The 15,535-nt window shown below is 46.9% G+C and overlaps 6 protein-coding genes across 6 annotated transcripts; 4 read left to right on the top strand and 2 right to left on the bottom strand.

Annotated features, from left to right (window-relative positions):
* Positions 1–1,242: 1,242 nt before the first annotated feature.
* LY89DRAFT_784792 (choline transporter) lies at positions 1,243–3,103 on the bottom strand. Its single transcript, XM_018222821.1, has 4 exons — positions 2,829–3,103; positions 2,724–2,770; positions 2,105–2,677; positions 1,243–2,039 (listed from the first exon to the last, which is right to left on the bottom strand). The coding sequence occupies exons 1-4, from the start codon at positions 3,018–3,020 to the stop codon at positions 1,274–1,276; spliced, it is 1,578 nt and encodes a 525-aa protein (XP_018068314.1). The 5' UTR covers positions 3,021–3,103; the 3' UTR covers positions 1,243–1,273.
* Positions 3,104–3,385: 282 nt separating this feature from the next.
* On the top strand, positions 3,386–5,015 carry LY89DRAFT_721127 (cytochrome P450; the record flags this gene model as incomplete). Its single annotated transcript, XM_018218615.1, has 2 exons — positions 3,386–3,738; positions 3,797–5,015. The coding sequence occupies exons 1-2, from the start codon at positions 3,422–3,424 to the stop codon at positions 5,013–5,015; spliced, it is 1,536 nt and encodes a 511-aa protein (XP_018068313.1). The 5' UTR covers positions 3,386–3,421.
* Positions 5,016–5,373: 358 nt separating this feature from the next.
* On the top strand, positions 5,374–7,629 carry LY89DRAFT_699019 (putative glutamyl-tRNA amidotransferase subunit A; the record flags this gene model as incomplete). Its single annotated transcript, XM_018217024.1, has 11 exons — positions 5,374–5,448; positions 5,514–5,708; positions 5,811–5,896; positions 5,951–6,384; positions 6,435–6,534; positions 6,589–6,688; positions 6,743–6,824; positions 6,854–7,055; positions 7,115–7,244; positions 7,278–7,377; positions 7,442–7,629. 11 exons carry the CDS (start codon positions 5,374–5,376, stop codon positions 7,627–7,629), a joined length of 1,692 nt encoding a protein of 563 aa, XP_018068312.1.
* A 279-nt stretch (positions 7,630–7,908) lies between these two features.
* Positions 7,909–9,037, bottom strand: LY89DRAFT_709008 (uncharacterized protein; the record flags this gene model as incomplete). Its single annotated transcript, XM_018217726.1, has 3 exons — positions 8,768–9,037; positions 8,203–8,717; positions 7,909–8,122 (listed from the first exon to the last, which is right to left on the bottom strand). Exons 1-3 carry the CDS (start codon positions 8,936–8,938, stop codon positions 7,909–7,911), a joined length of 900 nt encoding a protein of 299 aa, XP_018068311.1. The 5' UTR covers positions 8,939–9,037.
* Positions 9,038–10,079: 1,042 nt separating this feature from the next.
* LY89DRAFT_753346 (uncharacterized protein) lies at positions 10,080–12,577 on the top strand (the record flags this gene model as incomplete). The annotated part of the gene is made up of 3 exons (XM_018221273.1): positions 10,080–10,278; positions 10,311–11,986; positions 12,062–12,577. The coding sequence occupies 3 exons, from the start codon at positions 10,080–10,082 to the stop codon at positions 12,575–12,577; spliced, it is 2,391 nt and encodes a 796-aa protein (XP_018068310.1).
* Positions 12,578–13,836: 1,259 nt separating this feature from the next.
* On the top strand, positions 13,837–15,427 carry LY89DRAFT_784788 (uncharacterized protein). The gene is made up of 2 exons (XM_018222820.1): positions 13,837–13,913; positions 13,965–15,427. Exons 1-2 carry the CDS (start codon positions 13,850–13,852, stop codon positions 15,353–15,355), a joined length of 1,455 nt encoding a protein of 484 aa, XP_018068309.1. The 5' UTR covers positions 13,837–13,849; the 3' UTR covers positions 15,356–15,427.
* The last annotated feature ends 108 nt before the right edge of the window (positions 15,428–15,535 follow it).

The raw sequence follows: 15,535 nt of genomic DNA, 5'->3' as shown, positions 1-15,535 counted from the left end.
AAGCTTCACATTCAGGCACCCAATCCCAAGCCTCGTGCCAGAACATAAAACTCCACAACACTACCCCCAAAACCTCCAAGTGATCCCAAACTCCATCACATCAACTACAAACCATAAAATGGATCTCGTAAGCCAAGTAGCACCCGTCTTAATCCAAGAAGCCACCAAATACGTCTCCAAAAAAGCCTCCACCCCCGCCGGTGAGCTCGCCACCCTCGCAGCCCAAAATGCCACCACAGCCCTCAGAAAAGAGCTCGAGCGAAACCCCGACGTAAATCGAGCTCCCGCACTCGTGGCCGCTGCTTCAGCCGGGAATCTCTCATCCATCGACCTCCTCCTCGAACCACCGCCCCGATCGTCCTCTCACAGACGCCACCACCACCAACCCGACAAAAAAATCGACCTCGATGTCTGGTCCTCCGGCATCACTCCCCTGCTCGCCGCGGTCCGGAACCACCATCTCAAAACCGCGAAATTCCTGCTGGAAGAAGGCGCGGATCCGGACCTGTGTCCCAAATCCGGCATCACGGCACTACAAGAAGCTGCCCAAGCCGGAGATCTGGATATCGTGCGCGTGCTGCTGCTTTATGGCGCGGGGGTTAATCATGCGGATCACGTGGGCGATACGCCGTTGATCGTGGCGTGTAGGTGGGGACATGCGAAGACGGCGAGGTGTTTGTTGCAGAATGGGGCGCGGATTGATGAGTGTAATGATAAGGGGAGTACGGCGGTGAGTGTGGCGGCCAAGCATCATAATGTGGAAGTTGTAGAGGAGTTGTTGAATGAGCGGTGGGAGGGGAAGGGGAAGGGTGGGAATGTGAATGTGAATGGGAGGGATAAGAAGGGGAGGACGCCGTTGCATAGGGCGGTAGAAGGCATTTGGTTGTTGGATGGGGTGGGAGCAGCGAGGAAGGAGGAGGTGATTAAAGTGTTGCTTGATGCGGGAGCTACTCCGAACATTAGGGACAAAGAAGGAAAGACACCGGCGGATAGAGTCGGATGGCTGGGTGGCGGCGACGCGCTGAGGAAATTGCTGACTGGAAAAACGATTGAAGAGGACAAAACTCCGAAGAAGATCAAGGATTATTCCAGGGCGAGATCTTTTTAGACAAGAGGGAACTTCTTATAAGTAGAGCGTTGATATTCCGTTGATTCCGGGAGGGCATTTAGCGTAGCGTTGTTTTGCTTTCAGATATCCTAGAAAGAAGATATGAATTAACAACCATAAAACTTTCGAATTTAAGTATATTTCCAAGTAATCACTTCACCCAAATTACATAACCTCCTCGGCCAAAGCTTCCCTCCCCAACTCCACAAATCTAGGCCCAACATAAGTTCCCCTACTCCTCACAACCACCCACCATACGCCAACAAACACCGTCAACCCACCCGTGATCAACACCGTGTAATTCATACTCTCAGCATCCACCGGCATCGCAAACGGGAAGCAGAAAATAACCACAAAAGCCATGATATACAAGCAAGCCACTGCATTAACCACATATCCGGTGATACCTTTCATCCAGAACCAGCCTGGCTTAATATTCGCTCTTCTGGAAAGGAGATGAGGAAGGATAGCTCCAAGATATGATAAAGTTGAAAGGACAACGAATGAGCCGACGAACGCAGAGAACGCGGTTTGGTTGCCGACGTAGATACATCCTAGAATGGTGCAGATGACACCACAGAGAATGATGCTGTTGAATGGATTCCGGTGCTTGTGATTGACATGTCCAAACGTTGAAGCGAAAGGCGTAGCGTTGTCTCTAGCTAAGGTCCAGAATACACGGCTAGCAGTCAGGTAACAACCGATGAGAGCGATTAGACCAGGGAGGAACGAAAGAATGAGAAGACCAAGAGAGCCTCCCTTTGAGCCGGTAGATTGATAGTATATCTCTGTAAGCGGGAAGAGATAAGCTGAGTCTAGAATTGCGTCAAGATCTGAGATGCTGTAGAATAAAGCGATGAGGTAAAGTAGCGCGCTGGAGAAGCCGATGATGAATTGGGCTAAGATCGCTTTTGGTATGTTTTGACTTGGTCTGATTTCTTGTCAATAAAGATTCAGATGCAGTCATGAACTCGAGGGAAAGAAGTAAGTACTCACTTTGGGACTTCCTCAGCCATGTGAGAAATTATATCCGGAGTTCCCACTGCAAAAGCCCCATTCAACATTCCCAAGCAAAACACAAATCCATTGCTCCCATACCCCGTTGCATTCTGCCACTCCTTCCAAACAAAATCATTCGTTCCATAAGGCTGCTCGTTAACATGTGGCATAACAGCACAAACAATAATAGTAATAACCACACCAGCAACAACCAAGAATCCACCAACAGCCTCAAGCGCCGGCAACGCTCTATTCAAGTACAGCGTAATAAGACACCCTCCCCAAATATAGATCAGATACACGACGAAGACCTGCCAACGTTGAGTCGTAAAATCTGGATGGAACAGAGCATACATGGACACAGTCTGTGCACCAACGATTTGACCAGTTGCGGCAATAGCGAGAATCCAAGCTAGAAAGTTCCACCAGCCAGCGAAGAAGCCGCATACACGCCCGTGTTTCCCTGCTGTGACAGACGCCCAGTGGTATACTCCTCCGGAAGAAGGCATTGCTGAAGCGAGCTCTGCGATAGAGGCGGCTATGAACCAATATGCTACTGAAGCCGCAATTCTGTTCAAGGTCAACATCGGCCATATTAAGTATAGAGGTGACATACAGCTCATAGATCACTCCAGGTGGTCCGCCATTATAAATTGCAACTACCTGAAAGATATCAGCACGAAGTTCTTCCTGCTTCACGTGATGATGAGGGAGAACTCACAATGCTGCCACCAAGCGCTATCCAGGTATTCCCAGATGTGATTCCAAGGCCACAGATATTGATAAGACGAAAGTTCCGCTCGAGCTCCTGACGATGCCCCGATGCATTGATCAAGACCTCGGGTGTGGGATTCTTATTGGCGGAACTGTAAGGTGATTGCTTCTTCTCCTCTGACTCCATAGGGTTCTCCATCTTGACTGTACAAACCAGAAGTACAGGATATGGGCTTCGAAGACTCAGGAATAGTACATCCAAATGAAGAAGATAGAGTTGTGACGCAAAAGCTTGAGTACCGCTTATCGGAGATGTCTAACCAATTTACATCACTGGATGCAATTAGTAATCCGGCATTTCTGCAAGATCAGATATCTGTGAAATTTGATTGGAGAAGAGATCTTGAAGGTCTCATAGTGGTTGACGATATTGCAAGGATAGCTGCAGAAACGTCCCAGAAAGGTAGGGAACAGCCGCCGCAGACAGGGGACTGCATATCTCCCGCCTTCTCCTCGGGATGCCTAGATTGGATGTTCTGATTCACAACTTCAAAGAAATTGATACTCAAGACCAAGTCTGTCTGGGGTAGGGTAGATCATATGGATTTCATAATCTTCACAACCATTTCTTTCATTCTTCTTGTGTTGTATAAATATCTCATTTACCCCGCACTGCTCTCGCCCCTCAAAAACCTTCCTTCTGCGCATCCGACAACACACTTTTCAAATCTGTGGATAAGATACCAACGCTTCATAAACAACTCAAATCATGCAATACAATCAGCTCACGAAAGATTCGGACCCATCGTTCGACTTGGAGCGACGGAAGTCAGCGTGAACAATGTCGACGCTCTACGGATAGTTTATGGAGGAAACTGGGATCGAGATGACTGGTATAGGAGTTTTAGTAATTATGGGTGAGCAAGCTTCTTCTGGCAAATGTAAAGATCGATGTTTATAACTTGTAAAATATAGACACCTGAATATGTTCTCGATGATAGGAAAGAAAGAACATACCGAGCGAAAGAGGATGTTTGGGAATGTGTACAGCAAAACCACGTTGTATTCTTCAAAAGACTTTGGGATAATAGCTCAGACATTGAGTTCTCGGTTGTCGGCTGTTTTGGAGGATGCTGCAAAGAAGAGAGAGGGTGTTGAGGTGCAGGGGCTTCTTAGCTGTGTCACGAATGATTTCATAAGTGCTTACATCTTTGGACTTGATAACATCAAGGATTTCTTGCGAGACATGGAAGCTAGAACTAAGTGGTTGGAAGATGGTCACGAACTGAAGCAAGGCGTCTGGAGCTCGACGATTACGAGAATAGGGGAGATCTTAACTAAAAATGGAATTATCCGTGGAACACGGAGAGAAGAGCAGGATGAATGTTTGCAGATGCTCAACGGACTCGAGAAGTCGAAACACAACAAAAAGGACTCGATATCCAAGGATGAAAACTCGGAAAGAACAAAGCCTATCATCTACAATCAACTTCTGCACCATCTCTTCCCACACCACCACAAAGACGCTTCCCTCTCCCTCTCACCACAGGACCGACTCCTCCTCGCCTCGGAATTCAAAGATCATCTCATAGCTGGTACCGAGACCACGACTTGGACCATGACATACATCCTGCACTCCCTCTCCCTCAGACCCGACCTCCAACACCGACTGCGAGAAGAGCTCCTTCCACTATCTTCTATACACACAAATGCCATTTCCCAGTCCTTCCTCCGAACTCTCGACACCCTCCCACTCCTCAACGCCACAATCCTCGAAACTCTCCGCCTCTACCCCTCCGTCCCGGGCTCCCAACTTCGCGTCTCCCCTCCCAACTCAACAAGCACACTCTGCGGCTACAAAATCCCACCCAACACAAAAGTTTCCGCCCAAGCATACTCTCTGCATCGTACCGCCGCTGTCTTTCCCTCCCCAGAGGAATGGAGACCTGATCGCTGGCTGCAGGCCACGAAAGAGGAGAGGGAAGAGATGATGCGTTGGTTTTGGGGTTTTGGGAGTGGGGCGAGAGGGTGTATTGGGAAGGAGTTTGCGATGTTGGAGTTGAAGATCTTGGTTGTGGTTATTTATGGGCGGTTTGAGACGAGAGTTGTGGATTGCGGGGGGATTAAGCAGGGGGATGGGTATAGTGTGGGCCCGAAGGGGAGGAGGATTTTGTTGGAGTTTAAGAAAATGTGAAGTTAAAATATAGTTTTAAAAGAATTTAAAAAATATAATAATAATAATAATAATCGAAACGAATATAATGATTAATTTAAATAATAACGATAAATTATTATTTTTTCTTTATTTACCCAAATATTTTTATTATTCGAAGCCGAAATTATTAGAATAACTCGCGAAGCTTGCACTTTGCTGTCTCAACGTAACAGCTGCCCACAGTAATATCCGCGTTAGTCTTTAACTTTGACCGCTTCGCTGGCAAACAAACACCTTCACGAAATCATCACAACAAAACCCAGCCAGCAGCTGCGAAGATGCGTATTCTTGCGCATTGTTTTCACGTGACTGCTCTTTTATCAGCTTCGTCGGGGCCATGGTTGAGCAGACTTCAGGCTCGACTGTTGTTCGATTTAGCGATGTTGCATATTACATGCATGATGTGCCGGAGGTACAATTATTTCATTCTCTGACGCCCTTCAAGTCATGGCAGCTGTGCTGATTGTCCTCACATAGGTCGGCCACACAATTGGAGCAGGCCAAGTTCGTGAACCTTGCACAGTCATAGAGATCGGAAACACTGAGATGTCGCCCAAAATGCTATGCGAAATTATTGCCAGATTCGGACGTTCTGATGATGTTTGGTCAAAAGAATTTTTGAGAAGTGTCGTGATCCAGTCGCACGGTAGACTGTCCTCGCTCCAGCCAAATGTAAAGGAAATCTTAGCGCAATGGGGCAACTAGAATGTCTACTACAATCATGTTCTCAAGAACTCACTGGAGTATCCTGAGGGGCCATACTTTTTGGAGTAGGGGAAACTGCATCCTGCGTACCGTTTGTACCCAGATACCTCTGGATCTTTCATTGTGGCCACAGTTCCGACGCGTAATCCTATTCAGTGAGCCTTCTTCTCTTCTTCGGAGAGCATGTGTATTCATTGACTTCTTAATAGATACAAACCACTCGATGCGGTTGCGTATGGAGAGACGTACCCATCTGCCCTCACAATTGCAGTGCCATCTCGTCTTCATTTCACTAAAACGGACGAGCAGCCTTATGCAGGCTTCCGCGTAGGAATCAAGGATATCATCGATCTAAAAGGACTTCGAACCGGTGCTTCATCCCGTTCATACACCAAACTGTACGGGCCTCGGGAACAGAATGCGGCTGTAGTTCAAAAACTTCTGAGACTCGGCTTTGTTGTGGTTGGCAAGTTGAAGACCACACAGTTTGCAGATTCTGAGTGGGCAACATGTGACTGGATCGATTACCATGCTCCTTTCAATCCTCGAGCCGATGGATACCAGGGCCCGAGTGGAAGTAGTGCGGGAAGTGCAGCTGCAATTGCAACCTACGATTGGTTGGACTTCACAATAGGCACGGATAGTACGCATCCAATTTCCTCCTCATGGGTATTCCTGCTTACTTGCCAATAGCTCTTGGAAGTATTCGTGGACCTGCGACTGTCCAAGGTATCTTTGGAATGAGATCGTCCATCGGCGCATTGAGTTTTGATGGCATAGTTCCTTATTCAGAGTGAGTCAAACTCAAATCCCCTACAGCAGTATGCTTACCCTAAACTCTCTTTAGCAAGTTCGATACAGTTGGGGGATTTGCTAGAGATGCGGAAGCTTTCGCGAAGCTTTCAAACGCACTTTATGGTCCAGTTGCAGGCTCTGGTTGCAAGAAGGTACTTTCTGTTCTTGACCTTACGCTACGATGAAAAAACTGACGTGCAGTCTAGAAAGTAACAAAAATCCTATACCCAGTAGACTACTGGCCAGTAAAGCATGAAGAGTCTCAAGCCGTCTTCGAGAAATTCATCGGTAGATTAGAATCACATCTTGGCGTAAAGAAACTCGAGTCAATCTGGAAGAGGTTTGGCAAAAGACCAATCCAGTCCAAACAAACCTATGTCTATCGGAATATTTCGAACACGTATTCGAATGGGTTGCAAATCCAGACCAGTGGACTGGTTTTATGAAAGGTTTTCTTGAGGACTACAGAACAACTTTTGGGAAAGCAGCAGTTGTCAATCCTCAGCTGCAGTTTAAAAGGTGAGTCAAAACTCCACGCATGAATTTTTTCCACAGAATCTAATATCCTGGACTTACAGAGATTATCTTCCAACTGTGACCAAAGAACAGCAAAACAAGGGGATTGAGCTACTAAACATGTTCAGATCCTGGTGGGAAAAGAATGTCATACCATCGGCTGATGGAAGCGGGTGCACCGACACGATTATGGTTTTGCCTTGGAGCAACGGGGAACCCGATTAGAGAGACAAATATCGCGAGTCCGCACAAAACTTCACTGGCATTGGATTCTTCTTCTATAACCTCTCGCCTTATGCTGGAGCACCCGAACTTATAGTTCCTGGTAAGCTTGTCTCCATATCCTTTCACCCGCAAGCGCGGAATACGTCCTAATTCGTTTTAAATAGCTGGTCAAACATCCTACATGTCGCGGCTTAGCGAATGCAACGAGTTCCTCCCAGCAGCAATTGGGATCACTGGAAGTAAAGGGAGCGACGTCGCCCTTGCTGAATTGGTCAATCAATTACTTGGGACGGAGAATAGCGTCGAGGCCGGGCCTGTAGCATTCAAGGTTGTAACGGATGAGACTGAATAAAGGCATACGGACTTGAGGTAAAGTCTGCGTTCGATTTGAAAGTAGCGGAGTTGCCAGAGGTAGGAGATGTTCTCACAAGAGGAGGAATTATGATTAAAGATTGGGAGAGTTTGGAATAGGAGGAACAGCAAAAAAAAAGTTGAGCAACCGTTAAATTTATTTATTAAAAATAATATATTTCATATTTCGATAACATTTTCGCTTTTTATTTCATATTAAGTATTATGTCGCAAAAAATTATATAACAAAAAAAGCTTTTAGCGCTATAAAAATAGTTGATCAAAGCCTAAAGACACTGAACCTTAACCTCCTCAGCCCTTCATCCTGATCGTTTGGTCTCATATTTCTATCAGTCTCATCGATCTCTTCAACTTTCACATTAACTTTCCATTTACTGCCCGTCTTCTCCCCAACAGTCTCCCACATCTTCGTAAAACTCCCCTCACTCTGCCTGAACCTGGAATTAGCTTGGGTCAGCTTCTGCTTATCTTCACTATAAAGCTTAGCTGAGCCTATTCGGCTTCTTGAAAATATCGTACGAAAAGATAACAGTCTGAAGAGATTATAACTCACATTCTCTGATCCGGATTCGTCCGATGAGTCCTCTCCCCGGCATTGACATGCCCAACCTGCCTCCCCACCAACAAGCTCCCCTCCTTCTCCCTCAACAATCCCGCAATCCTGATGCAGACCTCCAACTGCTTCTCATACCCAAAGAGATGCAAGAAGCTCCCCGCATACAAGATATCGATCTTCCCCTCCAATTCCTTCAATCCGCTATCCGGATCAAAGATATCCGCCGCAATAAACTTGCTCTGCAATTTATCTCTGTCACCGAAAAACTCATACCCGAGCTCGAAAAATTCGGGACGCAGATCTGATCCGTAGAGCTTCTCAGACGGTGCACCATCGGCGACGAGACGCCGGATCTCTTGCCCGAAACAACAGCCCAGATCGAGGAAATTCTCGTTTCCTGTTTTGAGGCGTTGCAGTATCTGGGGGTAATTGGGCGAGTCGCCGATTGCTAGGTCTAGGAACCTGAAGCCGCCGATGCACGGGTAGGGCCAGACTTCCCAGGCTTGATCGCGCTGGATGGTGTTAGAATCTTTAAGCAAATGCGGAGGGAGAGGAGGTATACAATTCTCTTCACGTGATTTTCAACTTCTGCAGAGAGGATCTTGGAGTATGTTTCTAGGAGCTCTCGAGCTGATGGGCTGAGTTTGTTCCCGATGTCTGGGTTGTACCAGGGGACATCTTTGTCGCGTGTTCCAATCTTTCGCTCTGCATCGGGGATGTCTGTCTGTGCCATTGTTTGCGATCCTTCGAGTTCTCGGAAGTCGAAGAGCCTGACTTTTGTGGAATTACGGATGGTTTATATCATGAAAGTGATGGAGATAATGGTGTTACATCCGACTGGAACATGAGAGACAAATTATGCGGGTAAATGAGTTGGTGCCGTGTTCCGAGTTATAAATCGTCCAATCAATGAGAACAAATAGAGCTTGAGAGTGGAGAAGTGCATGACGTATTCCTCTTCCAGGTGTCGTGATTTTTATCTTTACAAATACTATGAGAAATAAAGCACAATAAGACAGCATAGTTTCATTATGTCGGGATGAAGTTTTTTTAATTAGCGGAATCATTTACGGTGCTTACTTCTAAGACTGATTAATTTATTGCAGCAAGTTGTACTAGCTTCAGTAGATCGACAAAAGGATTTTCCATATCACTTCACCGATTACCTCCTCACGACTTTGACGTTGAAGACCTAGGTCAAACGGACGAACTCCCACTCAGAGTTCGAATCAAATTTCGTAACTTTCCAGACTCCCTTTCTTGACACCACGTTCCTTCTTGGATGAAGCTCCACCAATAGAACATTGTAGAGCAGATACTCCTTTTCTGATTTTTGAGCTGACCACAGGTGGGTTAGCGCCTCGGAGCCATATGGTTGCTCTTCGGAGATTATAAATTTGGTGTCGTCCTTCTCATCCTCGTTCACTACAAGTTCATCAACCGTTTTTCCTACCTTTTTTTTATCATTATCTCCTAGGTCAGCGAGTTGGATGAATTCGATGCTCTGGCGCTGAAGTTCGAGCTGCACAAAGTCAACAACTTCAAAGTGTGGGGGCTGCTTTTTGAAAGAATCTCAATTTCGCAAGGCTAGCTTGGCCACTTATGGAACCTGCTGTTTCAATGCCCAATTGTCTCACAGATTGACGGAAACTGTGTTCCACTTCGCTTCACTGAAAGATAAGGCTTCTGGGTGGTAGACATCATCCAATTGATTCGTTGGACACGGCCAATATGTCATTGGTGGCTGAGACAAGGCGCTTAGGCAACCGCACACACAACCACCACCGCGGAATAGTACAAATGAAAATGTCCTTGGGTCCAATTCTTGAACGTGAATCTCAGAATATGCTTCACAAAGCTGTCCCAAGACAGTCATGAATGCCTGTACCGAGGAGGGTGCTTCAAATAATGTTCATCAACGTCTATACAAGCCAGTGTCTGCGACCGAATTCAGAGTCGTACATCTTCTTCCCGGAAAATTTCACGATGAAATCAAATGCGTCTTGGAAACCCGTTCATTCCATGTGAAGGCCCGGTACAAGGCAATCTCCTACCAATGGGGCGACGAGTCGCGTATCACACTCCTCAATTGCCGATTGAGCAAGCTAGTGACCCAAGAACTCCAACGAAGACACCACCTCATAGAACAATTGAGGCCTTGGCGGAGTTATATAAAGTCTTGAAGGAGCGAGCAAAGAGCTATCCAGCTCTACTACGAGTTCCTCCCCGATTTCTCGCAGGTTGGATCCTTTGCCAAACTCTTTTGCGTCTGCCATTGGGACCACCGCCATGGGTACCGCCATCAATTCCTCGAGATGTTTATATTGCATTCCTGTCTATAATATTCGGATATTTCGCTGGTGACTTCCTTGTGAAGGTAATAATGGCAGTCATCGAGCTCTCAGAAACGAAGCCCTGGGCTGCGGCGTACGACCTGAGAAGTAGTCGCACAGGACAGCAAGGATTTCAACGGCCGTCCGATTTCGAGACGCTGCAAGTGACCACCAATTTGCAGCTTGCCTTACAATATCTTCGACAGAACAGTCGTGTTCGGACGTTGTGGATTGACGCCCTGTGTACCAACCAGAGGAACGAGGATGAAAAGATGATACAGATCCAGCGCATGGAGTGGATATATGCTAATGCATCTCTCGTTGTTGTGTGGCTAGGCGACTGTCACGGACTTGGGGCAACAAACATATGTGCTGAGTCGACATCACCGGGAGTGGTGAGATGCGAACATGAAACTGCTATCCAAGCGGCTTTTGGTTACATTTGGACTCGAAGTGGGTGGAGAATCTTATGTCGCTGGTACTTCGACCATCACGAGCAGGAGAGGTTTCAGGAAGCTTCTTCTGGTCTATGTGAACTCGCTAGAAGGGGTTGGTGGGAGAGATTGTGGGTAGTTCAGGAAATAGCTTTGGCAACTAGGCCGGTACAACTGCAATGCGGTAGCAAAACGTGTGATTTTGAAGATTTCGCCAATGCTGCGTATACAATACTACAAGAGTATGTAGGGGACAAGGCCATCGCAGAAAGCTTCCGATCTAGCAGAAAGTTCGATGATACCATCAAGGAGTTTCGATATTCATTATTCCATGACCGAGGTGGACTTTTTGTCAGAACAGCGTCTAGCTTTATGATGAAAGTTATGGGTATGTTCTTTCGGGACATAGGTTCTAATGTGCCCAGATTCCACGACCTGCCTTTTGCACAGAGACTTCAGCTCATCTTACTGAAGTCTGCTGGCCGATTCAAATGCCGCGACGATCGGGACAGATTATATGTAGTGCTCGGGATTGCAGGGGGGGCTACGACGGAAAGCGTCTCTAACACTGCCAGCTTGATAGGAACAATCAGCAGTCCTTACTTTAGCCGGATTATCTATAGCATTTTGGATCAGCTTTGGGTGGATTTTAAGTTCCCTGTCAAGGTGGTCTACATTGTCTTTGCGGTTGGTTGGTCGATATGGGAACAGTTCTATGATTTTCGGGCTAAGCATTGGAGTATCAACCGACCTTATTATGTCGTAGCTGGGTATAGAGAAGCTATTAAGGCTGTTACGACCAAACAAGGAAAAGTCTACAATCGAGCTGAGTTTTTCACGGCTTTGGCAAAGTATCTAGCCAAAGAAACTGGTAGTTTAGCACTTCTAGATGTTGCGAATTGTGGACAGGGCGAAGAGGAGGAAATGCCATCATGGGTGCCGAAATGGACACAAGAGATTAGCAGACCGGCTTACGAATTTACAAATCGTATTAAGAGCGATGAGCCTCCGGATGTGTTTGAGTTCCCCGAGGATGACAAAACTCTACAACTTTCTGGATTACCCAGGGGAAGGGTTAATACCTTGTAGTCAATAGATCTGGACTATATGCAGTCGTCACCGTGGTTGGGGGCTTTCGAGAAAGTCCTTGTTCTGTCCAGCAAAGAGAAATTCGTGGTATCGGGTGCATTAAAGATTATAAGTATAATGTACCAGATACACCTGCCGGCGCTTACAGAAGAGGAGAATAAGTTCATCGCAAACTTAGTGAGGTTAATAGAAACCTTCCTCGATATAGGATTATCGCTACTCAAGGATGAGCTACTCAAGGAAGGCTGCAAAACAGTGATCTACAGCTATGATGTAACTGTCGGTGAGATGGGACACGTAATAGCTAGAGAAGCGGTCAAGGGCGATCAATTGGTGTTCGTGCCGGGCTGTTTTCATCACTTGGTGCTGAGAGCTCAAAGGCATAGAGCAGATCGATGGAAGCTTGTCGGTTTGGTGGCAATGTCGAAGACAACTCAGGGGAGAAAGGGTTACACCAAGAGCGAGTGGGCGCAACTTCTTGAAGAAGGGGCTGTGTATAGGTACAGCATTGAGTGACTTTTGGGAAAGCCTAGAAGTCCTACAGCAAACGTACCACAGCGAATCTTCAGTGCCTGTAGATATCATACAGCCACCGCTGAGATTATGTTTGGAGAGCATGTCGCTCTTGCTCGTATACCACAATCGATCATGGAATGGGTGATAATGTGCTTGACGTTTGTGAGGGCGACTAAAGATTGGACGTGCTGCCACGCAGGATAAAGCGGATGTGGAGCCTTCGAGGAGAGCAGTGGTATTCAATTGAGATAATTCAAGTAGTCTAGGTAGAATCTCGACTTCTTTGAAATTCGAGACGAGTGGTTTCTTGGGGAGGATGTGCTTAGGAGCATGGATAGAGCCAATAGTTCATTCGAATATAGGACCAGGGAAAGGGATATATATGGTATCGTTGCTTGGATCAAGTTCCTGCTAGGATGTTAACAGGTTACCTGTATTGCAAACACATTGATGTTCAAACGTACCATGTTATGTACCTTTTACCTCTGGTCTACCATTCGCTTCTGCACACTTCCCTGACTTCTCTCGACCGCGAGCTGCTATAGATTGGATGATGATTTCCGGATGAATCGCGGAGGGTATAATCATGGCCATTGTACTGGCGAATTTCCGTTGCTGCAGAACTCAAGCCGGGCTGCATGTCTATATTGAAACTCACGCAACGTTCGCTGCACCTAAGTTACCAAGCTTAATAGTATCAGCAGGTTCTTGGACTGACTGTTGGAGGATTGAATGCTGTCCATGACTGACTTCTTGTTGATCTTGGAAGAGTCCCTTTCAATAAAATCCCGAATTCTTACACTGGTCTTGCGCTCGAAGTAAGAAGATCAATCTGCGAGGAACAAGTAGTTCAATCGATAATGTTGACATCTCGGAAAAGCTCTAGACCGGAGAAAGACTCTGTATCATAGTACATTATGAAATAAAAAAGGGTAGAGGATTGCGATTCTGCTTCGCTGATGACATCCTCCACCAACGTACGTAAGATGTGAGCTGGACTTGGAGTCATTGACGCCACAAACGGAGCAATGTCCTTGCGACGGCGCTGTTGTGCTTACATGACTTCACTTAGAGGCAAATCGAGAGGCTATATGTACAAGTATTTTTAGCAAACAATACGCAGAACCAAAACTGAGCCATCAGCGACGACAAGCTTGTTCGCGCATTGAGCCGCAATAGGTCTAGCGTCTCATCTGACTAATACGAACGATCATCCTCTCAACGACAACCCTCACACCACGGTTAATATACGCCCTCTAAGGCAATCCAAACATGGTGAATATTGCCGGGAGATCCAAAGGGTGCTCCACTTGTCGCAAGAAGCGGGTCAAATGCGGTAGGCCTCAAATCCAGGACTACCAGATCCGAGCTGAACTCTCCTTGTCAGATGAAAACCGGCCCATCTGTACACGGTGCCTGAATCGAGGCTTAGAATGTGATGGCGCGAAAGAAATATCATTCGTCGAAGCCAAGATTGTCAGGTCTCGGAGGAGCGATAAGAGTGTCGCCATGTCATCAGACGCCGTCGTCGACGCTACGGGTGCCCCATCTTCACCACTCAAAGGCAATGAGCTGGAAATCTACATCTGTTACACCATGGAAAACTGTCTCCGCGGCGGAATTGTCAACACGACCTTGAAAGCAGCTCCAATGAACGAAATCATAACAGCAGCCACGACACCCAACGGCAAGATCTTCCATCACGCCGTCCTAAGTCTGGCCGTCCTATTCTTCGGCACCGAGCACAGACAAAGCAAAATCACGGTCAAAGGGTACGCCATGCATGGCGTAGCACTCAAACGGCTGAATCAAGCATTAGCCGTTCCAGGTTGTTACGCTCACGACGAGGTTATCCTAGCGGTCGTCACGCTCGCTTTGCTAGAGTGCTTTATTCCCACTGGCCCGAATCACTTCTTGAAACATATGTCTGGCCTGGAAAGACTTCTCGAGCTTCGAGGGCCGGGGACAGAGGGGTATTCGTCCAGCTCCTCGAAATTGGGGAGAGGTGCGAGACATATGATTCTGTTCGCCTCATTACGGACTGGGAAGCCGTCTATTCTAGCGAGACCAGAATGGAAGGCTGCTTTGAGGATAGATTGTCCTGTTGAACAGTTACCAGAACAAGACTTGATTGATATCTTGGCAGATTGTACAGTCTTAGTCGCAGGAAGCGAGAAGATATTAGCAAACGGAGGACTCGAGCTGGAGGGGAATGCGCGCCAGCGAGACGAGATAGAGGTCAAGGCTCTCTCTTTACTGGAACAACTTCGCGCATGGAAACGAGGGTGGGATACAGATCTGAAAAATGCCTATTTCGAAACCTTGATCGCGCCAGAAAGAGTACAGCCAACAGCAAACTGGACAGACAACTCACCTCCATTCCTCACCATCTTCGAGTTTTCGAACGATGTCTCTGCCACCAACTTCATGCTCTATCACGCAGTCACCATATATATCCTCCGAGTCCTCAAATCGATCACCATTCAAACTTCGAGTCCAATGCAAAATTACTCTCAAGACCCCACTCTACAAAAACAAACCAAAGACGAATACATAGCCGCAGAGCGCCTAGCAGCCTTGGACGTCTGTCGCGCCGTACCCTACTACATAGGTCTGAAAGCAGGCTTAGATCTATGCCATTCACCAGTCGTGCACATGGGTGTCATAACAGCTTGGATAACACTTGGTGGCGTTGAGTCTGCGGAAGGAAAATGGATGATGGAGTTGCTGAACGCTGAAAGTCGAGAGGTTATTGCGAAAGGCCTGTGGGTTGGTTGATCTATATATGGTGCTTGTAGACTTTTCCAATAACATAAATTTCTTCTCATCATGGCTTGTCTACCTGTTGGAGGTGAGCTCTACTTGTATACTTCGTGGAAGGGACGAGGCGTGGCCCAAATATCGCCCCTCTCGTGATCTTTGAACTTCGAAATTGTCAAGTAGTATCTGGCGCCTTCG

Source organism: Mollisia scopiformis (genome assembly GCF_001500285.1).
Source record: "Mollisia scopiformis unplaced genomic scaffold LY89scaffold_18, whole genome shotgun sequence".
Lineage (NCBI taxonomy): Eukaryota > Fungi > Ascomycota > Leotiomycetes > Helotiales > Mollisiaceae > Mollisia > Mollisia scopiformis.
The sequence above is the reverse complement of the archived record's forward strand: the minus strand, read 5'-3'. Positions and strand labels throughout refer to the sequence as shown.

Excerpts from the sequence above, each read along its gene's own strand:
- LY89DRAFT_784792 (XM_018222821.1), bottom strand. The coding sequence starts at position 3,020 with ATGGAGAACCCTATGGAGTCAGAGGAGAAGAAGCAATCACCTTACAGT. Across the intron at positions 2,771-2,828 it reads TAGCGCTTGGTGGCAGCATT|GTAGTTGCAATTTATAATGG; the intron begins GTGAGTTCTCCC and ends GATATCTTTCAG. Across the intron at positions 2,678-2,723 it reads CCTGGAGTGATCTATGAGCT|AATTGCGGCTTCAGTAGCAT; the intron begins GTATGTCACCTC and ends GACCTTGAACAG.
- LY89DRAFT_784788 (XM_018222820.1), top strand. The coding sequence starts at position 13,850 with ATGGTGAATATTGCCGGGAGATCCAAAGGGTGCTCCACTTGTCGCAAG. Across the intron at positions 13,914-13,964 it reads CAAGAAGCGGGTCAAATGCG|ATGAAAACCGGCCCATCTGT; the intron begins GTAGGCCTCAAA and ends TCTCCTTGTCAG.